Source organism: Homarus americanus, unplaced genomic scaffold (genome assembly GCF_018991925.1).
Source record: "Homarus americanus isolate GMGI-L3 unplaced genomic scaffold, GMGI_Hamer_2.0 scaffold41330, whole genome shotgun sequence".
Taxonomy (NCBI): domain Eukaryota; kingdom Metazoa; phylum Arthropoda; class Malacostraca; order Decapoda; family Nephropidae; genus Homarus; species Homarus americanus.
The window spans coordinates 19,619-46,279 of NW_024720357.1; the positions used below are offsets into that span (position 1 = coordinate 19,619).

A 26,661-nucleotide genomic window follows, 5' to 3' on the forward strand; every position below is an offset into this window, starting at 1 on the left:
GCATTTCCGCTCAGGCTAGTACACCGAGGAGACGTTGGTGACAGCTAAAATGTCTGGCAGTGGTTGAAGTTATAAAACTATCTTAAGATGGTGTTGTTAATATTAAAATTATCTTAAGATATCGGTAGTGGTTAATGTTAAAACAATCTAAGATGTCTGGTAGAGGTTATTGTTAAAACTATCTACAGACGTTGTGGTAAAAGCTAAAAATGGTATCAGGACAATTGCCCGAACAACTGCCAGTGAATCTGTACCGATATTTACTGTTTTTCGCAGAGCAAAGAATGGGTTACCAATAACTGTCATAAAACATGGAACTAACTGAGTAGTGATGAAGTGGTTGACGCATTTGAGACACTGTTTTGAAGCTGATCCTCATAGAGTACTTAGAAGATACATAGATTGGCAGCCAACGTGGACATAACAGGCGAGCTCGTTTCCCTGTCAGCATGTGGAATATGTATGATCGTATAACCGAAAATTTACCTCGCACCAACAACTTCTTGGAAGGATGACATCACCAGGTGCAGGCAAACGTTACTTCATTCCATCCAAATATCTGGAAGTTTCATGAAGTGTTGAAGCAGCAGTCGATGGCCAACACCCCCGCCGGAGAGACCAGCACACCACCAGGAGACACGACTCAGCACTACCACCTCAGGAGAGTCAGCACCCCTACCACTCAGGGAGCCACAGACACCATCACCAGGAGAGACAGCACTACCACCAGGAGAGCCAGCACCACCACCAGGGAGCCAGACACCATCACCAGGGAGACAGACACTCATCACCAGGGAGAGCCAGCACCACCACCAGGAGAGTCAGCACTACCCACCAGGAGAAAGCCAGCACCACCACCAGGAGAGCTGCACCACCACCAGGAGGGATACAGCACCACCACCAGGAGAGCTACTCACCACCAGGAGTCAGACACTATCACCAGGAGAGTCAGCACTACCACCAGGAGAGTCAGGCACTCACCACCAGAGAGCTACATCACCACCAGGAGAGCCAGCACCACCACCAGGAGAGAGCACAGCACTTTCACCACCAGGAGAGCCAGCACCACCACCACATGCAGCCAGCACCACCACCAGGAGAGCCAGCACTCACCAGGAGAGCCAGCACCACTCACCAGGAGAGACAGCACCACTACCTCAGGAGCTAAAGCATTACCACCAGAAGAGCCAGCACTCACTACCCAGGAGGAGCCAGCATCACCACCAGGAGAGCCAGCACCACCACCAGGAGAGCCAGCACACTACCAGGAGAGCCAGCACCACCACCAGGAGAGCCACAGCACCACCACCAGGAGAGACAGCACTACCACCAGGAGAGCCAGCACTACCACCAGGCGAGCCAGCACCACCACCAGGAGAGCCACCACCACCACCAGGAGAGACAGCACCACCACCAGAGAGCCAAGCAGCACCACCACCAGGAGAGCCAGCACTCACCACCAGGAGAGCCCAGCACTTCACCACCAGAGAGAGCCTGTGCACCACCACCAGGAGAGACAGAGACACCACCTCACCAGAGAGCCAGCACCACCACCAGGAGAGTCAGCACCACCCACCAGGAGAGCCAGCACCACCACTCAGGAGAGCCAGCAATCACCACCAGGAGAGCCAGCACTACCACCAGGAGAGAGCTTCAGCACCACCACCAGGAGAGCCAGCACCACCACCTCAGGAGAGCCACCACCACCACCAGGAGAGAGACAGCACCACCACCAGGAGAGCCAGCACCACCAGGAGAGCCAGCACTACCTGCACTCAGGAGCCAGCACCACCACCAGGAGAGCCAGCTAGCACCACCACCAGGAGAGCCAGCACCACCACCAGGAGAGCGACCAGGAGAACCAGCACCACCACCAGGAGAGCCAGCACCACCACCAGGAGAGTCAGCACCACCACCAGAGAGCCAGCACTACTCACCAGGAGAGCCAAAGATCACCACCAGGAGAGCCAGCACTACCCACACTGTGAGAGCCAGCAATCACCACTCAGGAGAGTCAGCACCACCACCAGGAGAGCCAGCACACCACCAGGAGAGCCAGCACCACCACCAGGAGAGTCAGCACCACCACCAGGAGAGCCAGCACACCACCATGAGAGCCAGCATCACCACCAGGAGAGCCAGCACCACTCACCTCAAGAGAGAGCCAGCACTCCCCACCAGGAGAGCCAGCACTACCCACCAGGAGAACCAGCACCACCACCAGGAGAGACAGCACTACCCACCAGGAGAACCAGCACCCTCACCACCAGAGAACCAGCACCTCACCACCAGGGAGAGCCACCACTACCACCAGGAGAGCCAGCACCACCGCACCCAGGAGAGCCAGCACTGCCACTCACCAGGAGACAGCACCACCACCAGGAGAGCTGGAAGCACTACCACCCCAGGAGAACAGCACACCAGGAGAGGTTGCAGCACTCACCACCTGGTAGCAGTGACAGCACCACCACCAGGAGAGACAGCACCACCACCAGAGAGTCAGCACCACCACCAGGAGAGCCAGCACCACCACCAGGAGAGCCAGCACCACCACCAGGAGAGACAGTACCACCACCAGAGAGTCAGCACCACCAGGAGAGCCAGCACCACCACCAGGAGAGCCAAAGCACCACCACCAGGAGAGCCAGCACCACTCACCAGGAGGAGCCAGCACCCACCACCAGAGAGCTGGCACCTCACCACCAGGAGAGTCAGCACCACCACACCAGGAGAGCCAGCACTACCACACCAGGAGAGACAGCACACCACCAGGAGAGACAGCACCACCACACCAGAGAGACAGCACCACCACCAGGAGAGCCACCACCACCACCAGAGAGCCAGCACCACCACCAGGAGAGCCAGCATCACCAACAGGAGAGACAGCACCACCACCAGGAGAGCCAGCACTACCACCAGAGAGCCACAGCACCACCACCAGGAGAGACAGCACCACCACCAGGAGAGACAGCACCACCACCCGGAGAGACAGCACCACCACCAGGAGAGTCAGCACCACCACCAGGAGAGCTGCCACAGCACACTCACACCAGGAGAGGCCAGCACCACCACCAGGAGAGACAGCACCACCACCAGAGAGTCAGCACCTCACCAGGAGAGCCAGCACCACCACCAGGAGAGCCAGCACCACTCACTAGGAGAGCCAGCACCACCACTCAGGAGAGAGCCAGCACCACCACCACAGGAGAGCCAGCACTACCACCAGGAGAGTCAGCACCACCACCAGGAGAGCCAGCACCACCACCAGGAGAGACAGCACTACCACTTCAGGAGATACAGCACTACCATCAGGGAGAAGCAGCACTACCACCAGGAGAGACAGCACTACACCACCAGGAGAGCCAGCACCACCACCAGGAGAGACAGCACCACCACTCAGGAGAGACAGCACACCACCAGGATAAAGCACCACCACCAGGAGAGACACAAGCACACCTCACCACCAGGGGAGAGACAGCACACCACCAGGAGAGCCAGCACTACCACCAGGAGAGACAGCACCACTTGGAGACAGCACTAGCCTCACCAGAAGAGACAAAGCACTACCACCAGGAGAGACAGCACACCACCAGGAGAGACAGCACCACTTTCACTCAGGAGGGACAGCACCTCACCACCAGAGAGCCAAAGTAATCACCTCACCAGGAGAAGCAGCACTACCACCAGGAGAACCAGCACCACACCATCAGGAGAAGAGACAGCACCACCAATTAGTGGAGAGACAGCACTACCTCACCAGGAGAGCCAGCACTATTTCCAACAGGGAGAGCCAACACTACCACCAGAGAGGCCACCACTCACCAGGAGAGACAGCACCACCACCAGGAGTAGGCAGCACCACCACCAGAGAGACAAAGTACTCACCACTAGAGAGACAGCACCACCACTGTGGAGAGGACAGCACTACCACCAGGGAGAGACAGCACCACCCAGCAAGCCGAAATATTTGTCAAGATTCGACAGTCAGAATTGCAGGTGTCGTACAAGACTCCAACAGCCGCCAAGTGTTGTATTGTTTAATGGCAATAACCCACAACTTGCAATTTTAGTGTGACATAGATGTCAGTGACTTTTTAAATATTAATTAAGAATCATCCACATTTTTTCCATTCATCCACAATTTTTTATCAGTGTTTTACTAATTTTAGTTTCCTTCCAGAGTTGCAGTGCTAAAATATTTGGTTGTGTTATTGGTGCATTTTATGTATATAATAACTATTATGCATAAAAATAAAACATCAATTCTAGTGTTGTTTTTCATATGTATTCAGTTCGTCCCATGTTTAATGTCAGTTATTGGTAAACTCATTGTTTTCCCTATGAAAAACAGTAAATGTCAGGGCAGAGTCACTGGCAATGGAGGGTAGTTGTCCGGGGGGAGGTGGGGGGGAGTGTCAGGTGGGGGCAGGGGGTGAGGGGGGCAGGGGGGGGTGGGGGAGGTCGGGGGGTGGGGAGGTCGGGGAGGGGTGGGTGTCGGGGGGGTGGGAGTGTCGGGGGCAGGGGGTGGGGTCGGGGCAGGTGGGTGGTGTCCGGGGGCAGGGGTGGGAGTGTCAGGTGGGGTGGAGTGTCGGGGGAGGGTGAGTCGCGGGGAGAGGCAGGTGGGGTGGGGAGTTGTCCTAGAACCGCTGAAACTATCTTAACCTGCTGTGGTTAATGTTAAACATATGTTACGATGTCTGGCAGTGGTTAAAGCTAGAACTACCGTAATATGTTGTGGCTAAAGCTAAAACTATCTTAACCTGCTGTGGTTAATGCTAAAACTATCTTAGGGTGTTATGGTTAAAGCGAAATAAAATATCCAAATGCTAAAAGTATCTTGTGAAGTTTAGGTTAAAGCTAAAATTATCTTAAGACGCCTGGTAGTGGTAGAGACATGATGCAGCAGTGACGACAAACAACGACTGCAGCAAAATGAACAACAACAACACGAGCACCAGCAGGAGAAGGGGGTGGAGGAGGGAATCGAGATGTTGAAAGAAAAGGGAGGTGGAGAAGGGAGTAGGGAAGAAATGGAGGAAGAGGGAGGGAGGGGGAGGGAGGAGGAGGTGGTGGAGGAAGGAGATGGAGGTAGAGGGAGCTGTAGGGAAGGAGGTGGAAGAGAGAGGCGGGGGATGAAGGTTAATGGAGGAGGCAGGTGAAGGAGGAAGGAGGAGGGAGGAGGAAGTGGAGGATGGAGGAGAAGGTTCAGGAATGGAGGTGGAGGATGAAAGTGGGGGGAACTGGAAGCAACACCGTAATAATGTCATGTTTTTGAGAATTAAATATAAATTCAGGTTCGTGGCATAACCTCACGTAGCGTTCCCGCTCAAGCTATAAGTGCCCTGAGTGCCTGTGGGCCTTAGCCAATCATGGTGACCTATAAGTTTGACGTCATTGACACAGCAAGCTGATTGGCTGAAACTTAGCGTCACGTACCCAGCGCTGATGTTCAAATCAAGGAGTCTGTATAAGCCTGTGTGAGCGCGGGGTCAGCGGATTTAACATGGCGAGATGTACTGTATAAGCAAGTGTACCCTGAGGTAAACTCCCTCTACACGAAGATAGCTAGGAGTGTAGGTTGTTTGTGAAGTGTAATTGTCAATCTTAAGTACGTAAATAAATACAGTAACCGTTAAGAAGTGGCATTAATTCCCTCCCCTTTGTATTGAGCAGAATATCACCATAAATGTCTGTGTGTGGTAGTGATACAGTGAGTCATGACTAGCAACACAACTATCACATAATAGTGTCTGTGTTAGTCCCTCCACTTATCATCTCCCTCTCTTTGTTTCCCTTCATTCACTACACCCGGTTACTAGGCTGACTCGCTCATGGGGAACTGACCACAGACACCCCCCCCCTCACCTCCTTCGCTTCCCTCACACTTCTCCACCCTCACACTTCTCCACCCTCACCTCACACTTCTCCACCCTCACACTCCACCTCGTGCTCCTCCCTCTCTCTAACTAAGTAGACAGACTGTGAGAGAAATAATTAAAGAAAATTACTAAGAGAAAAAAAGAAATAAAAAGTAGAAAATAAAGGAACAAATGACCATTATTTGTTATACAAGGAAGTGGAAAAAGAGGGAGGTGGAGAGGAAAGGAGGGGGGTGGCGAGTGAGGGAGGAAGATGGAGGGAGGACTAAGTAGGTGGAGGAGGGAGGTCGAGAAGAGCGGAAGGAGGTAAAGGGAGGAGAAGTGAAGGGAGGATGGAGGTAGGGAGGTGGAGAGGGGGGTGCTGTAATAACAGGGTCACGCGCTCAGTTTCTTAATCTCTGGTAATCTTGTCTGTAAAACTTGGCTCCTCCTGGATACAGTAATTTCTCCCCAGCAGCCTCTGATGTTCCACCCAGATTATCTTCGTGGCCACACACACACACACACACACACACACACACACTACTACTACTACATTGCTGTCACTCGGAATCGAGTATGACGATCATCCAGCTATGATACAATGATATGAGCTATTAGGGATGTCACCTTCGTTGGAGCTCTGAGGTCGAGAGACCGATACGGGACCGGCAGGGTCGTCCACAGATGTTGCACATGTGGGGGACTACATCTATTGGGGAGGGGCGGCGGCAGCGACTTTCCGGCGTTGGGGCTTGTCTGCCTCGGCATGCAGTCGGGTTAGCTCGAAAGTATTGACACCCGTGTGGTGCTCCTCCAAGCGTTACGGTGAGGAGTAATCGTCTCCCAGGTGAGGGGGTCGATTTGCCACTTCTTCAGGTTTGTCTTAAGACTATCCTTATACCTTTTCAGTTGCCCGCCAGCGCTACATTTACTATTCGTTCGGTGACTGTAAATTAGCTGCTTCAACAATCTACTGTCGTCCATGCGGGTAACATGGCCAGTCCAGGGTAGTTGTTCATGGATAATGGTAGCCTCGATGCCCCTACAGTTGGGATTAGCGAGAATACTGGCATTTGTTCTCTTGTCTTCCCGGCGAACTCGATGGATGGAACGTAGACTACGTTGGTGAAAGTTTTCAAGTGCCTTGAGGTGCCTCCTGTATGTGACCCATGTCTCGTTGCCATATAGCAGGGTGGGGAGGACCACTGCTCGATATACGTGCAACTTTGTAGATAATTTCAGCTCCCTACAGCTGAAGACACAGGTACGGAGTAGTGTAGCACCAGCACGAGTAAGGAAGGCAGCCCCCTAAAAAACGGAAAAGATAGTTGGTGCCAGTACACATCCTTGGTTTACCCCCATTTGCATGGGGAAGAACTCAGATTGCGTGCCATTGTACAGGACACTGCCGCTCATGGCATCGTGGAGTTGCCTCACAAAGGCGATGAAGTTTGGTGGGCAGCCCAAACGACTGAGGGTCCGCCAGGGGGCTTCCCTGTTGACCGAGATCGAAGGCCTTAGTAAGGTCGATGAAGACCATTTCCAAGTTACAACGCTGTTTTCTGCACCTTTCCTTTATCTGGCGGGCAGCAAAGATTATGTCAGTGGTGCCACGTGATGGTCTAAAGCCACAATGAGATTCTGGGAGGAATTTTTCCGCCTCAGGAAGAAGTCGGTTTAGGAGGACTCGGGTGATAATCTTGCCAGCTACGGACAGCAGCGAGATCCCACGGTAGTTGCCACAGTCTGACCGGTCTCCCTTGTTCTTATAAATATTGACGATGGAGGCGTTTTTAAGATCTTGGGTGATTTCCCCCTTCTCCCACACATTCTCCAGGAGAGAGTGGAGACGGCTGGTAAGTAGAGGTCCTCCTGCTTTATACATCGCGGCTTGGATTCCATCAGACCTTATGGCTTTGTTACTTTTCATCTGCTTGATGGCAGTAGCTGCCTCATCACGGGATAGACGATAGTCGAGGTGGGTCAGCTCTGGATGCTGTGGGACCTGCTGGCTAGTGAGGACCAAGGACTATAAACAGTAAGGACAGACCGCTGGTAGGTCATAAACTTCATCGCCGCCCTGTTCAATGACGTCTTGCTCGGGTCACACGTTATCTGGTGAGTTGGCGGCAGTCACAGAAGATGATGGCCTTGCCTTGGTTGACGTCTGATTGTTTCACATTTGAGAATACTCCTAAGGCTAAGGCTTTTCGGTGGTCAGGTATAACAAAATGAATGTCTTACGTTCTCACAGTCCTTCAAAAAATAAGTGATATAGCAAAAAAAAAAATATTACTAAGAGACACGGGGGGGGGGGTTCCCGTGCATTTCGCTGATGACATGGACGAATCAACTGAATTTTGAACTTATTAGCAATGCAAAGATCCCATGTGCACGTAGTGTGCAATGCATATTGTGTGAGGCGTATAGGTAAAATCCTTGAAAACAAAGTTGGAGTGATTACATGTATACACTACAGTATGTATTGCGTGATGCGTAATGCATAGAGTCTTGTGCATTGCGTATTCACCGCTCCCAAGGGCAGCGTGCAGCCTAGTGAAAATAGTTGATCGTTTCTGACCAGATCATGAAGCAGAAGCGTAGTGACAGATGAAGATCATTGTTGTGCAAGTATTGTGGAATTGTTGTGAGCGATATAAAGTGAAAAGACTAATGAATGCTGCACTGGTAGTGTGCTGATTGTTTATATTCGAAGTGAGAAGTCCAGCTGGGAAGACATACCCTGTGAACAGTTTGGTGATTTTTTTTTTTTCTTTTTTTTACAGGATTAGCCCACCCGGGCACAGGTCACTGACCCACATCGGGGCCTGGGGGGTGAAAATGTAGAGAAGAACAGAAGCAACAACTGCAGCAGCTGCAGGAAAAAATCGACAAGAAAATTCATGAACTGGATGAGGCTTTGCAAGTGATGTATAAGAGGTAGGATGACGTGTTGCATGAGGTGCAAGTTGAAGTGGGAGAACAAATGAAACAGCACAAACAAAAAGTGAGTGATGAGGTCACGAGAGGAGCTAACAGTGGTGAACAGTGAGCTGAAGAAAATCAGTAGCAGGATGGAAGTGCTGGAGAATTGTCTAACAGCAAGGTGTCAGCAAGATCTAGTGACCCCTATAATTGTGATGGTGTGCGTGAAACATCGTTTGTGCACGCCCCGAGTGGAGTGAATAGTGTTGAAAATGATGAAAAATACGTTGAGCGTGTAGAAAAAGGAAGTGTTGAGTTCAATTACAGAACGCCTGAGTTCAGACCCCGAGTTACGTCAAGTGAAGTGATGAACTATCCAAGAGAGCCAATGAAGAAGAAACCACAGGAATTCGATGGCAAAGGGCGCGGCTATGGAGGTTCTCAGCCAGTTGACAAGAGCAGAGCGAAGCAGTTACATGTCACTGGTAAAGGTACTGGAACGAAGGTATGGAACCAAGCACCAGAATGAGGTTTACAGGGCCAGATTCCGTACTCGTACCCATAATCGAGGTGAAACACTGCAACAGCTGGCTCAAGACCTGGAAAGTATGGCTCATAGGGCGTACCCTGGAGCATCACCTGATCTGTTAGCCGTGTAGTTGAGGGATCAGTTTGTGGACGCCTAGGGCAGCATGCAGCTCAAGATTCAGGCGAGCCCATCCCAACCGGCAACTCTACAGGGAGCTTTGGCTAGAGCCCTGGAGTTTGAATCTTACGTGAGGTCAAGTTTACCAAGCTTCAGGACTGAGTCTAAGCTCTGGGTTTAAAGCACGAAAGGGTCAAGTACAAGAGACAGAGAGAGTTAAAGGAACCTGATTGTATTGTGATAAAATTGTAATAATACACCAAACAGGAGGATTATTACAAGCGGAAACGGAAGCGAGAGAGAAGCAATGTAGAAAAGAACACGGAGAAGAGAGGATGTTGGACGTGTGGGGAAGATGGACATTTCCAAACTAATTGCCCACAGAATTCCAAGAAAGGTAAAAGAGAACAGCCCACTAAGACGGGGAAACTATTCATCTCATCAGAGCCCCATTGAAGGTTCCAAGTGTTCCCTGAAGAAGGCAGTGATGGGTAGGGAAACACCGGGTAACACTGAAGTCCATTTATTAACGGATAGGAGAAATACAAGTGGTGACTAGCGTGTGCCATGCACGGCCCACAGAGTCAGACTGAGACTGCCTTGCCATATGGCAGCCTCGGGGCAATGTTGCCACATAACACGTGCAGTGTTGCCACGTAATTACATATATAAATGCTACTCGGCACAGTAGCTTATTTACAAGGTTGCTACTCGGCACAGTAGCTTAGATACATAACCTACATCTCCCTCCCCCCTCACGCTCATAGTCTTTGTCTTGAGCGGACTTCTTAGTCCTAAGTCGCTCCGAGCGTCGAGGTGCACTGTGGGGCGGATCCTCGTGAGGTGTAGGGGACTCGTCCTCGGTCAGGGGGCCAGCAGCAGGGGGTGGGACTGGCCGGAGGAAGCGGCGGTTCCTCCACCAGACACGGCCGCTCGGCATCCTGACCTTGTAGTCCCGCGACCGGCCGACGCCCATCACTATGCCCACCTTGTCCCAACGTGTCGTCGTCGGGTCCTGGATGCGGACAAGGGCACCAATCTCCAGCGGCTGAAGAGGGCGGGCACGGTCGTCATACCGAGCCTTGGCGTCCTGGGCACGTGTAGCGGCGCGGCGGTCGCAGCTCTCGGCTCTGGTCTGCCACTCCTTCGCAAAGGCCTTGGCGTGTGCAGGAACGCAAGAGCGGAGAGGGTGACCATACAGGATCTGGGCAGGGGAGCGTCCTGTGTGGGTGGGAGTATTACGTAACTCCAGGAGTCCTTTGTCAAACGCCTCACAGTCTATGTTGCCTGAAGGGGCCACCTTGAGGATGAGGTGCTTGACTGTCTTGACCGCAGCCTCAGCATGGCCGTTTGACTATGGGTAGTGGGGTGTTGACACGATGTGGCGGACTCCCCAACGCTCCAGGAATCCTGTGAAGTCCCGGCTGGTGAACTGTGGCCCACCGTCCGTCCGCAGGAAGACTAGGACAAATCCACTTCGGCCACTGTCAGGCGGGATGGTGGAAAAGTTTAATTGGACCATGGGACAAGAACTGGCCAAGTACTGTGTTGAGGGCGGACAGAATGGGACCAGAAGCTGCCTGCTCTGCTGATGGCATATCGGTCAGCTGCCCACGAGTCAACTGGATACACACCGGCAAAGCTGATGCTGGGTCACGAACTTCGGCTGCCAGTGGACATGCTGACAGGAAGAACACCTGATGAAGAACTTCCTGAAGAAACCATTAGTTACGTCAAAAGCCTCCAAGAAAGGTTGACAGAGGTCCTCCAACAAGTTTGGGGAGCTCTGGAGTTCTTGGGTGAAGTGATGAAGTGCAACGATGATGTCACAGCAAGCCAGGTCTGTTACAAGGGCGGTGATAACTGATAAGGTTTGGCTGTATAACCTTCTGCGGAATATGGGTCAGTCACCTAAGTTGTAGAGTACACGGAAAGGACCATACACTGTAGTGGAACGCCTTTCAGATGTGACCTACCAGATCAGGGGAGGAAGGTTCAACCGAAGGTAGTCCACGTCAATCGTCTGTGGCAGTATCATGGGCCAGGGCAGTACACCTGGAAGTCTCTGAGGAGCAGTCACCTACCACCGACGAGGACCAGACCGCAGATCCTGGAAGAACTCAGGGCGTACTGATCCAGGGAACCAGACCATGGACCAGGAAGAGGAGCACTGTTCCCTCTTAGTGGAATTGGATGTGACAGGAGAGGGGGACCACTCTGAGGATGCTACTGAGGTTGCTGCACCAAGGGAGGACTCTGAAGACATCGGCGGCAGCAGTGGGAGAGGAGGAGACCTACCAAGTTTCCGGATTATTATGTATATAGTGAATAGTTGTGACACAAAGATTACGGAAGGAGTAGTGTTATGCCAGGGCATAATTTAGTATTACAATTTTTGTGAACTAGGTTTTCTGATTATTTTCTATTCCAAGCAGGAGTTATTTTGGCAAGTTAAGGGAGATTTTCGTGTATATATTGATGTATTACTTATGTAAAAAAATCTAGAACATATTGCATCATTTTTGTTATGATTTACTAACATATTGTAAGCCTCGATCAGAGTAGAACGTTCTTGAACCTCCAAGGCATGTCTGGGTGATGCTAGGATGTTCTAGGGGCGTTTCATGAGGTGTATAAGCGGCGACCTGTAGTGTAATGGTCAGAATGTTCGTCTCGCAAGTGAGAGGGCCTGGGTTCGATCACCGTGCAGGGTGAAACTAAGGGCAAGTTTCTTTACGTCATTTGCCCCTGTCTAGCCAGCAATAATTGGGAACCTGGATGCTAATCGATTTCCGGATCGAGATCCGGAGTTATGGTTAGCCAGTGCAGTTGGCGAGTAGCTCGCGCAACTCGTTAACTTATGGTGTGGTTGTTGTGTTGGCGACAGCTTCTACATCTTAAACAAATTCACGCCTAGGTGGGCTTTGGGCCGGCCATCCTTGTTACATGAGGGGTAACCATTATTATTTTTTTTTCAGCGGGAGTGTGTCGCCTAGTGAAGGTAGTCAATCGTTTCTACCCAGAGTGTGAAGTAGAAGCCAAGTGACAGCTATAATGAGTTTTGTTAGATCAAACCAAGCCAGTAGAAAAACACACATTCACTAAATATGAGGGAAGTCCTACCGATAGGTGGCGGTTATTGTTTGGAAAATGTGAGGTTGCATTATCGCCTCCGGGGCCATTCTAGATACTGCACATGATCTTACCATGATCATTGTCTAAATGTGTCATCAGTTCTCTGGTATGGAGGCTTTGGCCTTGGCGGGAGGTGTAGTGATTGTTTATCAGACCATAGCTTACAGCCCAGAGAAGAACAACAACACATATGAAAAAAATCGGATGCGCAGGTTTACACCCACGTAAGTTGACCCATCCTTCGTAATTAAAGTGAGATTAAGACCTGACCCAGCAGAGGTCACGGTCACAATGAAACAGAGTTCTCACCGTTGTGTGATTAGACAAACCGGCGACATGACTGTGTTAACTCAAGCAACTACCCTCCAGCCCGCACCCCGCACCTGATCAAACACAGCTGTCTCGACACACCCAGATTAGTGTTAATTAGTGACGACATCTGCCGGCCTGACACCTCCAATGTAAGGGACCTGCAGCTCCTTCCATGAGACAGAGAGGGAGAGACAGAACTCAGAGGCAGATGGAGTCACACTCATCACAAGTCAAGGTCAGGAGGGAGACTTCCCTCCCTAGCACTGAGTCCCCAGCTAGCAGAGTCTCCCACAGGGGACAGAGTCCAGTACCCACCGGCACCACTCTCTTCAGCAGCACCTGCAGACATTACCCAGCCGCTGGGCCTCCCTCAGGTCGCACGTGAGTCATTGTCAGAGCGATCCATAGGGTGAGTTACTTATGGTGGGAAGTGTATCCATTTCGTATTTGTGTCCGGGAGTCATTGTCTAGTAACATCATTCACTTAACTAGTAAAAGGCTGTACATAGAAATGGTGTTTAGTAGATTTCCCCTAACAATATATTAACGGTTAAATAACTAATGGGCCACGCTACAGACTTTCCTCACTTCATCCTACAACTATAAATTCTCACTTTACTTGTACTCTTACTTTACCCTCATTACACAGCTGAAGATCATTGTTGTGCAAGTATTGTGGAATTGTTGTGAGCGATATAAAGTGAAAAGACTAATGAATGCTGCACTGGTAGTGTGCTGATTGTTTATATTCGAAGTGAGAAGTCCAGCTGGGAAGACATACCCTGTGAACAGTTTGGTGAAGATGAAAGTGACAATTAAGGCAGACTACAGTTCACAAGTGTGTTTCTGTGACCTGTTGTTTTGTCTGTACACTGATACCTATCGTCGGGAAATTACTGGAGTCTGGTGGGACAGTCAGTGGTAATTTGATGACACTTGTGATATATCTAATGCTTCTGTACATACGACCTTGGCCGCTGGTAACAAGCCGTGGAAGCTGGGTAAGTGGCGAAAGAGGGGTCGTAACAATGTGTTCACTTATTTTTGCCTACATATAGCAAGAAGAATGTCTCACCTTCCTGTAGATACCTGGAAATCGACAGACATCCCAAAATTAAGGTGATTCAAAAGAAATAGTGAACTCTCTTCAAACAAGTTCTCGGCTCGCCTAGTAGTACGAATCAGACATGACATCATATTTGCTAATCTTATATAGCAAGGACTACAGTAGAATGCTTGAACATTTATAATACAATACATCTGATTATGCCGTTGCAAGTTGTAGGGTTGGTACAGCTCATGGATGCAGTGGTCTACTTTTTCTTGGTGACATTTTTAACTGCACCTTTTTACTCTGTACTAAAATATGTAATCACTTTCTTTGAAGTGGAGAGAGCACACATGGGCAAATGTGGTGTTTAATTTATCACAGCGCTTGCAGGCATTTATCCATTTATCAAAAGTTTTCTTTTCTCTGGGAAATATGTAATACTTAATGTGCTCTCTGTTTGGGATTTGAGCATTGCTGGTGCACCTGTATATTGCACAAACTACCATAATTGTTGATACACTAATCCTGGGAGCAGACGCGGATACACTTGGAGGTCACTTGATGAATCGTGTTTACAACAGTGACGTCAGCGAGCTGTGCATTGTGGGTAAAACAAGTGCTCGGAGAACTGTCCTTACCATTATTTTATCCTTGGTCAGGACATCCACAGCAGTTTTTCGATTCAGCGGGGAGTGGTAGTGCTCTTGCCGGCACTGACGAATGATGCCTTCTTTGTCTTTAATTAGGGAATTACCATCGCCATGAGTAGTTGGGCCATACATTGCTTCAGTGGAATTGAAAGATTGGCACATCTTGTGTTGACCCGCAAATTTTTGCTTATCACACACTTTATTTTTCCACCATTCGTCCTTTAGATCTCAAAGCTTGCACTGGGCCATCTCTTTCTTCTGCCAGTCAATGAAGGCAGCACGTTTACCATTCACGAGTACGTAAATTTCCTGATTATTTTCATCAAACCAATCCTGGTGTTTTCTTTTGATCTGGCCGAGGGTCTCTGCAGGTTATTGTGACGACAGCGTCGAGGATACCCCATTCGGCACTCGGATTTAGGTTGCTTGTTGTTGGTTTTTTTATCAGCACATCGTCGAATTGTTCTCTGAAAACATGTTCTACCACTTGATCCTCCTGTCGCTTGGTGTTAAAACCTCTTCTGGAGGCTTGTTGCCTTCGCCGTTTTGAGGCAACGTGAGGGGAGAGTTTGGCTCTGATGATCCAATGATCAGTGTCACAGTGGTTTGAGCAAAGCACGGCTCGGATGATGAGAGCATATTGGCTATCTCTTTTTCTGACAATGATGTAGTCAATGAGATGCCAATGTTTGGATCGTGGGTGTTGCCAAGGACCCTTGAACTCATCGGCCTGCCTAAACAAGGTGTTGGTGATAGTGAGGTTGTGTGCAGCACACTTACTGAGGAGGAGTTGGCCTTTGGGATTACACTTGCCTGCTCTATTTCTCCCTATAGTTCCCTGCCATAAGTCAGCATTTCTGCCAACTCTGGCACTGAAGTCACCTAAGAGCACAACCTCATCTTCTCTGGGGATACAGGTTAGCAGTCTAGCACTCCGAGATGTCATCCTCTGCATACAGTGTTGGGGCGTATGCACTGATGAAGAAAGCATGATGTGAGTAATTCAGTGGGACTCAGGGCATCATGCGGCGCTCGTTGATCCTAACAGGCATTTCAGTTAGCCTATGTAGGATGGATTAACAAAAGGCAAAACCAACTCCAAATGCGGTTTCTCTCTGCAGCAAGCTAACCCTTCCAGATGAAGGGATGAAGGTATAGCCAGACCCCCCCCCCGTTCTGTGAGTCGACCCTCGTCTGGGAGCCGGGACTCACTAATGGCTGCTATGTTGATGTTATACCTAGCCAGGTCATTTGCCACAAGGGCGGTTCTTCTTTCAGGACGTTCATTTGTGCCAGTATCCAGAAGGGTCTTGACATTCCATGCAGCGACCATAAGAGGATATATATATATATATATATATATATATATATATATATATATATATATATATATATATATATATATATATATATATATATATATATATATATATATATATATATATATATATATATATATATATATATATATATATTTTTTTTTATGGTGACCTTACTGGGTGAGGTTGCCCAGTCAGGTCGATTTTTTTTTAGGCAGGCTATGTTTAGGGCACCTTTTATAGCCCCCTCCCCATGTGGTGTGAGCAGAGTGGCTCCTGGAAAGGGCTGCTCAGTTTTACAGATAGGACCGGATTGCACTGCAACCTAGATTCCAGTGAATAAAAGACCATCTTATCTGTGCCGCCCATGTGCAGAGTTGTGATTAGAGACTTCTGGCAGTCATCTCTGCCTGTCTATGTCGCCGCTCGTCCGTCGCCATAGGACTTTTGGGGGTATAGGAGTTTTGATGATGATGAGAAGTATGATGAGCTGGATGATGGCTGCGCTTGAGGTGATTTATGTGGTGAGGCAGGAGCACAGGCTGCAACCACACATCGTGGCTCTCCTTTTTCCTGATCCAGTGGTGCAGGTAGCTGCAACAACTGGGGAGATGACAAATTGCAATGGACTGCCGATAGCCCAGTTTTTTGGGGTTCGCCTTATTAGCCTGTCCATCTTGCATTGCCTTTATCCGCCGGTGTAGTCGTTGGGTTCCCATGTTGGTCACCTCTTCCGCCTATACCGCCGTTGGGGTCTTACTGGAGCTCTGTAAGCATGTCTATCTGATGCGGGGCTCCACCACAGAATTTTCGTTCCGGATTTTCTTCCATAACCATATACCTACAAAGGTTAATCCACAAGGCAGTGGGGTAGTTGTTGGTAAGTGCCAAGGGCGTCTCTACATGCCGGTGGGCCTATGCGCCGTACCTCTGGGGCCCACTGCTGCTCCGAGATTCCCTGCTGGTCTAGCCTGGGCCCACGAGGCACCCAGTTACCGTGTGTTGCCACGAGGAGCCTACAGCCGGAGCCTTGATAGTGAAGAGGCTGCGCACTGGCAGGGGAAGACTTATGCAAAGCTGCTTCCCTGTTCACCACGAAGTCTAGCCAGCTGCGGTAGCTGATAGCGAAAGGAAGCAAGCAGTGCTTGCACCTTAACACTAATAAAATGCTGCCACATTACACGCATTACACTGCCCTGTGTAGGCGCGCGCACACACACACACACACACACACAACAACACACTTAAATGCAAAATGAGAGAGAGAGAGAGAGAGAGATCCTCCATAACACATCCTCTTAAGAGACCCAATTTATGACTCGCCATACTTGAGAATGAATCCATAAATCCATGCAGCTGATGCCTTAAAACGTTTCCCCGGCGACTAAAACGTTCCCAAGACAGAGGCAAACGTTCCCAGGCGCTTTAATACCCTCCAATTTTCCACTCGAGGGTGTGTGATCATCCATCCTCTCAGCTGCACCTTCCCTTGGGCCGCTGGGCTCCTTCCAAGTGGCTTCAAGTTTCTCCAAGATCGTAAGTTAATTTTTCTTGTTTAAGATAAGTCATTGTATCTCGGTAACTATATGTACAGTATATCAAGTGTATAATTTTTCTCTTGGGAGACACTGATTTTGTCTTATACCGAGAGATGAGGTTGCTGGACTGTGTCTCGTTAATAGCCCCAACCTAACCGTTAGGGACAGTGTGGATACATTACACAGTGTACTAAGTCTTCGGTACACAAGTAGGCAGCATGGCCGGTACCGCACTCGACCGCATTCACTTCCCAAGGTGTAAACTTAGGGACCCATATACAGCTGGGTAAACTGGGAGTGTCCGGAGATCGAACCACCGACCCTAACCGCTCTAACCTAAATCAACCAGCATGTTACCTACCCATTAGGATTGTAGCCTAATGCAAATTAAGCTCATTTGTACTGTGATGAATTGAATTACATTAGACTAGCTTGAGGCTAATTTGGTCTTGGTTAGGTTAGGTTGGTCTTTCTAGTAGAATAGTTATGGAAAACATTACGATAAAACACAATAGCATGTTAATGTGAGAATTAGTTCATACTACTACTACTACTACTACTACTACTACTACTACTACTACTACTACTACTACTACCACTACTACTACTACTACTACTACTACTACTACTACTACTACAACTACTACTACCACGACTTATAATAATAATGATAACACACAGGAATAACAACAAAAGAAGAATAAAACAATACAAATAAATTAGTTACAAGGAACAAGAAACAACAATAATAAAAAAACAAACAAACTAACAATAATAAATTAAATCAAACAAAAACATTCGAGAAAAATTAATAAAAAGAATAATAATAAAACAAAAATAAAGTAAACATGAAGAAGAAGAAACACTAACGATAAGACATGAAAAATGGTTGATAAAGTTGACGAAGAAAAGTAATGGCGATAAAACTTGAATAAAGAGAAAACTTGTGATGAATAAGGGAATGAAATAATGATGATAACAAAAAAGAGAAATTACTCAAATTCGATAACGCGGGGAATAAAGAGAAACACCAATAACAAACACAATAAACATTAAATAACACTTAACAAAAATAATAACACTATAACAAACAGGTGGGGGGGGGGGGGGGTGTGGAGTCATGAGGCGGTTGATCTTGGGTTGTCAGACTTTTGTATTAATATTGGTTAATTTACATAGTGCTGCTTATTATTATTATTATTATTATTATTTACTGCGATGGAGTTAGTGAGCCGCCCAGGTCCTTGTGTAGAGAAAATAAATACCAAGGAGACATGACCTAACGGGGATACAGTTGAGGACAAGAAAGGCACAATAGCAATAATAGTGTAAAGTAATGGAGTTAAAAGAAACAGTTTACAGCCATCACAAGTTTCTTTACGACTTGAGGAGGGTACCTTAAGGCTTTTGTGCCCTTCTTCCTCACAAAACAATAGTGCCGTTAAAACAGGAGGACAACGGCATTCAAAATATGAGAAGATTAAACAGGAATGTTTTTAAAGGTCGTTAAAACAGGAGATGATAACTGTTAACAGGATTTACTGTACCTCAATGGCAACAATAGGGTACCACTGGTGGGAGAACCATATTTCTGTTAACAGGACCACATTGCTGTTAGCAGAAACATGACACTGTTAACAGACCATCAGTAACCACAACTCCCACCAATTTAACTCCCAGAAAAAACCTGGGTTACCTAACGACCATCCAGGCATACATACGATCCTACATTAACTGCTTACGTGTAGTTACCCTAATACTATCCTTCTTGACCTGACTAATGGACATTTTTAGGCACATGGGGGACATTTTGTTAAATGCATAAAATTTAACCAGTGACAAAATCGTGGCCAGCCTAGTTTTGTCATGAACTATATAGTCACAGACTGCACACCGTCTCTTAACCCTGTAGAGGGCAGCTGGCATTAAGGTATTTTATTCTGGCATACGACAAACGATTTTTTTCAGCTGAGAGAAACCGTCGCCCCTAAAGGGTTAAGTGTCAAATAAAAGTTAAAGGATATGGCATTAACTGACACCCTGAAGAGGGTGCTGCCTGCGACAACCTGTCCCTACAACCCACTTCAGCAGGCTGTTAGCCCCAGGTACACGTCACCTAACCCACCAGCTTCAGCGCCTAATGGGGTGGTTGTTCCCCTAAAAGCTGGGATGGAGGGAGTCCTAGGCAGGCCATCTCTCACAGCCACATGGTCAGGGAGATACTCGGCTAGAGAGCTAGTAATCTTAATCTATTAACAGCCATCTGAAGTCACTAACTAGCCCAGGTGTTGACTCACCTGAGTAAGTGGCCGTCCCTCCTACGGGCGGGGTTCCAAGGGGAGTCCTCGTAGCGGTAGCCGGTCTTCTTGATGAGGGGCGCGCACGAGCATGAGAGCTTGTTGCCCATCCTGGCCGGGGGGGGCCTGCTGCCGCCTGCCGCCCTCACTGCCACCTGCCTGCCGCCTGCCGCCCTCACTGATGCCTGCCGCCCACCATCCTCACCACCACCACACTACCGCCACACCATCTGCCGAGAGAATGGACATAGGTTAGTATTATCACCGTCTGTTGGAACACAACAAATACCCATACAAGCTAAAGTTACGAGACACAGTATGGCTCATAGAGGCAGCTGCTGCGGTACACCCGGCCAGGGACACTAGACCCGGGCCAGGCAGCTGCTGCGGTACACCCGGCCAGGGACACTAGACCCGGGCCAGGCAGCTGCTGCGGTACACCCGGCCAGGGACACTAGACCTGGGCCAGGCAGCTGCTGCGGTACACCCCGGCCAGGGACACTAGACCCGGGCCAGGCAGCTGCTGCGGTACACCCGGCCAGGGACACTAGACCCGGGCCAGGCAGCTGCTGCGGTACACACGGCCAGGGACACTAGACCCGGGCCAGGGTTTAAAGGTCCATTAAAAGCAAAACTCCCTGAAAAATATTGAATTCTTAAAGACAACACATTTACTGTATATCAGTTTATAGACTCCATCGAGGTAATAAAATTCTATAATTTATAAATAAGTGGAATAATTCACCAGGGGAGCCGCTCTGACAGACACTGATTAAGCCAGATTTTTTGAGAAATCGTTACAAAAGTGGAAGAAAGCATCAATTTTGTTACACATAAAGCTCAGGGGAGACTTATTCAATTTAGAAGGACTGCCACAATATCGGGCATTAGGATGACCTTGAAAATCTAGGTCAAGGTCATGATCATTGCGAGCGGTTAATGTTTTAAATATTTATTAATTTCTTATCGTTATCAGGTGACATAAGCTTCACCTTTGGTACCACAACTGTATTAGCCCCTTAGTTCTTATAAAATGTCAGGGCAGTACATTGGGTTTATATAATCATGTCACCCCCTGTAACTTTCCACTGGCTATGAGGTGACACGGTCACATCACGTGATGGGTAAGTTCCTTGAGGCGCGGCTCAGAGACAGTTAAGGTCAGCATTTAAAAGCCGGTTGCCTGCGGATCGTCACTCAACACCTCACACCAACCGGACAGTGATTAAGTTACGGTGATAGACACTTGGAACTGTATTTTTTTATTTATTTTTTTAAGGGATTAGCCCACCTGGGCACAGGTCACTGACCCACATCAGGGCCTGGGGGGCGAAAATGTAATAGTAATAATATTAAAGAACCATAAAGAAATACACAAATGAAAAAAAAGATCAAAAGTGAGAAACAAAATATGTATGTTGTGTTGTCAAAGTAAGAGAAACAATTGAGACCCTGCAATTGTGTGTAAATGAGGCAGAAAGTTAGATTAGCAACCTGAGACTTGGTCACAATTTTCGTGATGCCATATGGCAGCAGGGTCTACCATTAGACAACACATTATGCTTCCAATATCTTCCCAGGCGGTAGTACCTCCCTGTTTGATAGCTGCCTACTACCTACTGCCTACCTATCAATAAATAGATAACAGACAATTGGGTTTGGCTACTAAAGCCCTATATAATATACATGATCCAGCCTCATTAACCCAGAAGGAATCAACGGTTAAAGGGCCAGTTCACAACTACTTTTACCACATATTGTATTTAGAAAAGTTCCCACGACACTTGTGGAGGGAATGACCACCATTTGTTAGGTCAAGGTTATGTTCAGGGGCTGCACTATATTTATAGGTAGTGTAGTGATGAAATGCTATTTTTTTTTTTAACAAAGGCCAGTGATTTTCATGTTTTTTTATTGCATGGTGCCATCACCTTGTACATTTAAAACACAATAGTTTAGTGTATCAGCAAACTATAGATCAAATTACATGTGCGTTACTAAATTGTCGGTAATTTTCACAACACTGAAGACTGATTTCGATATAATGCTTCCTGTGTTCAGTATCTCACCTCTCACCAGGGTGTAGTTGAGGGATGTTTTACCAGTTATAATAATCAAATAAAAATTTTTACCTTCATCAAACTAACATAAAATTAATCATTATTTTTGCACGTAGAACATAAAAAATATTGAACTAAAAATTATTTCACATTACGTGATATAATTGCTGCAGTTTATGCTAACGCCCACCTATGATAATAACTGAGAAACCTGCACTGAGCAGTACAGTAGTGTCCAAGAAACACTTGAATAAATATTCATGAAAAAATCTATTGCTATATGATATTTTTATATAAGCAACGCACAGGTAAAAGTGGTTTTATTTACACGTGCCAATATAAATACTAACTACATTAAGAAAAATAAAGAAAAACAGTTTTAAAGAGTTCCTTATTAAGTAGAACTAATTATAAAGCAGTTTGGTAGATCACGGTATATGCAACATTATATATGTCTCTCACCAATTATAATAATAATAATAATAATAATAATAATAATAATAATAATAATAATTAACGGTTATTGATAAAGTTCTGCAGCCTCAAGGCTGAAAATATTAATTAGACAAAAATGACTTATTACATACAAAGACAAGGGGTGGGTGGGTCGTTTAACAAAAGTTTTCATTACTAAAAGAAGGACTAATGATTGAACATACAAATTATTATAGTTTACAGTTGATGGCCCGGGCCTGGGCTGGTCATGGAGACACCAGATGGTGAGGTGTTCACGTGGTGTAGTAACTCGTCCTTGGGTGTTGATATGAGGGACCTCACGTGGTCATGGAGACACCAGGTGGTGTGATGTTCATGTGGTGTGGTAACTCGTCCTCGGGTGTTGATATGAAGGACCTCACGTGGTCATGGAGACATCGGGTGGTGTGGTGTTCATGTGGTGTGGTAACTCGTCCTCGGGTGTTGATATGAAGGACCTCACGTGGTCATGGAGACATCGGGTGGTGTGATGTTCATGTGGTGTGGTAACTCGTCCTTGAGTGTTGATATGAGGGACCTCACGTGGTCATGGAGACATCGGGTGGTGTGATGTTCATGTGGTGTGGTAACTCGTCCTTGAGTGTTGATTTGAAGGACCTCACGTGGTCATGGAGACACCGTGTGGTGTGGTGTTCCGTGGTACAGTGACTCGTCCTCGGGTGTTGATATGGAGGACTTCACGTAGTCATGGGGACACCGGGTGGTGAGGTGTTCACGTGGTGTAGTAACTCGTCCTCGGGTGTTGATATGAAGGACCTCACGTGGTCATGGGGACACCAGGTGGTGAGGTGTTCACGTGGTGTAGTAACTCGTCCTCGGGTGTTGATATGAAGGACCTCACGTGGTCATGGGGACACCGTGTGGTGTGGGGTGTCACAGTACCTCACTCTGCTCGGTGATGTTGTGTTATCTCGTAGTCAGGTGCATAGCGGGTCGGTCCTCTGTTCTTCCCACGGTGGACGGAATAGAACCTCGTGGTCAGAAGATGGTGGTTAGTTCCCAGGGGTGCTTATCTCACTGGTGGGTCACGGCTCTCACTGGTACTGTCTAGTGCTGAATTCACGGGCTTAAACACTGTTCATCACTGTTCAACACTGATCCACTTCTTTCCGAAACGAAATTGTCACTTTTGATTATGTAGATATCCCGGTGGTGAGGATGGGTCGGGGAGAGGGACTTGGGGAATGGGCCGACATTGGCCAAGGGGGGCAGCTGCGTAGCGGGAGCAGCGCCTGAATAGGTCTTGACTCTACGGTGGAGTGATTGTGTACACATTTTTCTGTGGCTAAAGTAATGATGTACAGTACATGCAATATCCATTCATAGTTCACATGACCCGCGACACTTGCACAACGTTGTACACCGGAGTCAAGTCAGTTTACATTTACAGCGCCGATTACAGGCTGACTGGGCTTAGTGGCCACATTTGATGAATTCCTGTAAATGTAAACTGACAGGACTGCAGTGTGGCGGGTCATGTGAACTATAAATGGATATTGCATATACTGTACATCATTACTTTAATCACCACCACTATAATACACACCTACCACCATTACACCACCACTATACACCTACCACCATTACACCACCACTATACACCTACCACCATTACACCACCACTACACACCACCACCTTACACCACCACTATACACCTACCACCATTACAGCACACTACACCTACCACCATTACACCACTATACACCTCCACCATTACACCACCTATACACCACCATTACACCCCACTAACACCTACAATTACACCACCTATACACCTACCACTACACACCACTCACCTACCACCATACCTCCCTACACCTACCACCATTACACCACCACTATACACTACCACCATACACCACACACACCTACCACATACACCACCACCACATCTACCACCATTACCCACCACTAACACCTACCCATCACCACCACTATCACCTACCACCATTACACCACCACTACACATCTACCACCATTACACCCACTCACACATCACCACCATTACACCACCACTACACCTACCACCATTACACCACCACACACCACCACCATTACACCACCACTATACACCTACCACCATTACACCACCACTATACACCTACCACCATTACACCACCACTATACACCCACCACCATTACACCACCACTACACATCTACCACCATTACACCACTACACACCTACCACCATTACACCACCACTATACACCTACCACCATTACACCACCACTACACATCTACCACCATTACACCACCACTACACACCTACCACCATTACACCCCACTATACACCTACCACCATTTCACCGCCACTATACACCTACCACCATTACACCACCACTATACACCTACCACCATTACACCACCATTATACACCTACCACCATTACACCACCACTACATCTCCACCATTACACCACCATTATACACCTACCACCATTACACCACCACTACACATCTACCACCATTACACCACCATTATACACCTACCACCATTACACCACCATTATACACCTACCACCATTACACCACCACTACACATCTACTACCATTACACACACTCACACCATTCACCACTACACACCCACCATTACACCACCACACATAACCACACACCACCACACACCACCACCAACACCAACCCCCACCATTACAACCACTCCTACCACCATTACACCACATACACCTACCACCATTACCACCACTACACACCTCCACCATTACACCCACCACACTATACACTAACACCTACCATTCACCCATCCCCACCATTACACCACCACTACACCTACCACCATTACACCACCACTATACACCTACCACCATTACACCACCACACACACCTACCACCATTACACCACCACTACACACCACCACCATTACACCACCATTATACCTACCACCATTACCACACACATCTACACATTACCACCACTACACACTACCACCATTACACCACCACTACACACCTACCACCATTACACCAGCACTACACACCTACCACCATCACACATACCACACCTCGCCCCACATCCTCATCCCAACACACATTTGCAGTAAACTAACTCGTCATCAAAGTCAAAATATATGAGAAGGAAATCACATACGAGCATTTATGATATATAAGTGTAAAGTAATCACTCGTGTAGGTAACTTTATATACTGTATATAGTACTGTATATATATTTGCTGATTTAGTTGAGTTAGTCACACAGCTGCTGGTTTCCCGCTTTCTATAAATGTGAGCCGACTTAAAGGTGACGTACCCAGGGAGGCGGTGTTGTGCTTTGGAGGAGGGAATGTTCCGTGAGGGATTCTTTTATTATTAGTAGTAGTATTGTTGTTATTAATACTGTAGTCATAGTTATTGTTTTCGTCTTTCCTCTCAAATATTTGTTGTTGTTTCTACGTTATAATGTTCTGTAGTGTGGTAAGGGAGGTGTTGACTCTGTTATTATCATTGTTACTGCTACTACTATGGCTACTATTACTTCTACTACTACTTCTACTACTTACACTAAAACTGTTATTATTGCTACAATACTCACGTTATCATAATTACTACTACTACTACTACTACACCACTACTACTACTACCACTACTTCTACTACTACTACTACTACCACTATTACCACTACTCTCTTTTCTCCATTCTCTCCCCTTTACCTCTCACTCTGCCTTCCTCCAAGGGACCCTCGCTCCCGCCCTCTCTTCCTCCCTGGCAGGCTGGTGCTCCCTCCCCCACCCTGGCAGGCTGGTGCTCACTCCCTCCGTCCCTGGCAGGCTGGTGCTCCCTCCCTCCCTGGCAGGCTGGACCCCCTCCCTCCCGTGGCAGGCTGGTGCTCCCTCCCGTGGCAGGCTGGTGCTCCCTCGCCTCCCTGGCAGGCTGGTGCTCCCTCGCTCCCTGGCAGGCTGGTGCTCTCCCCGTGACAGGCTGGTGCTCCCTCTCTGGCAGGCTGGTCCTCCTCCCCTCCTCCCTCCCTGGCAGGCCAGTGCCCCCGTGGCAGGCTGGTGCCCCCTCGCTCTGGCAGGCTGGTGCTCCCCCCGTGTGAGCTAGTGCTCCCTCGCTCTGGCAAGCTGGTGCTCCCCCTCGCTCCCTGGCAGGCTGGTGTTCCCTCCGTGGCAGGCTGGTCCTCCTCCTCCCTCGCTCCTGGCACGTGGTGCTCCCTCGCTCCCTGGCAGGCTGGTTTTCCCTCCGTGGCTGGTGCTCCCCTCCCTGGCAGGCTGGTCCTCCTCCCTCCCTCCCTCCCTGGCATACTGGTGCTCCCTCCCCTGGCAGACTGGTCTCCCTCCCTCCCTCCTCCTTCCTCTCTCTTGCTAGAGCTGGTCCTCCCTCCTCCCTCCCTCCCTCCTGGAGGCTGGTCATCCCT

General features: G+C 48.3%; 1 protein-coding gene across 1 annotated transcript in view; it reads right to left on the bottom strand.

Annotated features, from left to right (window-relative positions):
• LOC121860510 overlaps positions 1 to 19,968 on the bottom strand; it is a 29,497-nt gene extending 9,529 nt beyond the window's left edge. The window contains exon 1 of the mRNA XM_042357671.1: positions 19,735 to 19,968. Within this exon, the coding sequence (XP_042213605.1) occupies positions 19,735 to 19,844 (110 nt within the window). The 5' untranslated portion in view covers positions 19,845 to 19,968. The remainder of the gene's footprint in view (positions 1 to 19,734) is intronic.
• Positions 19,969 to 26,661: the final 6,693 nt, after the last annotated feature.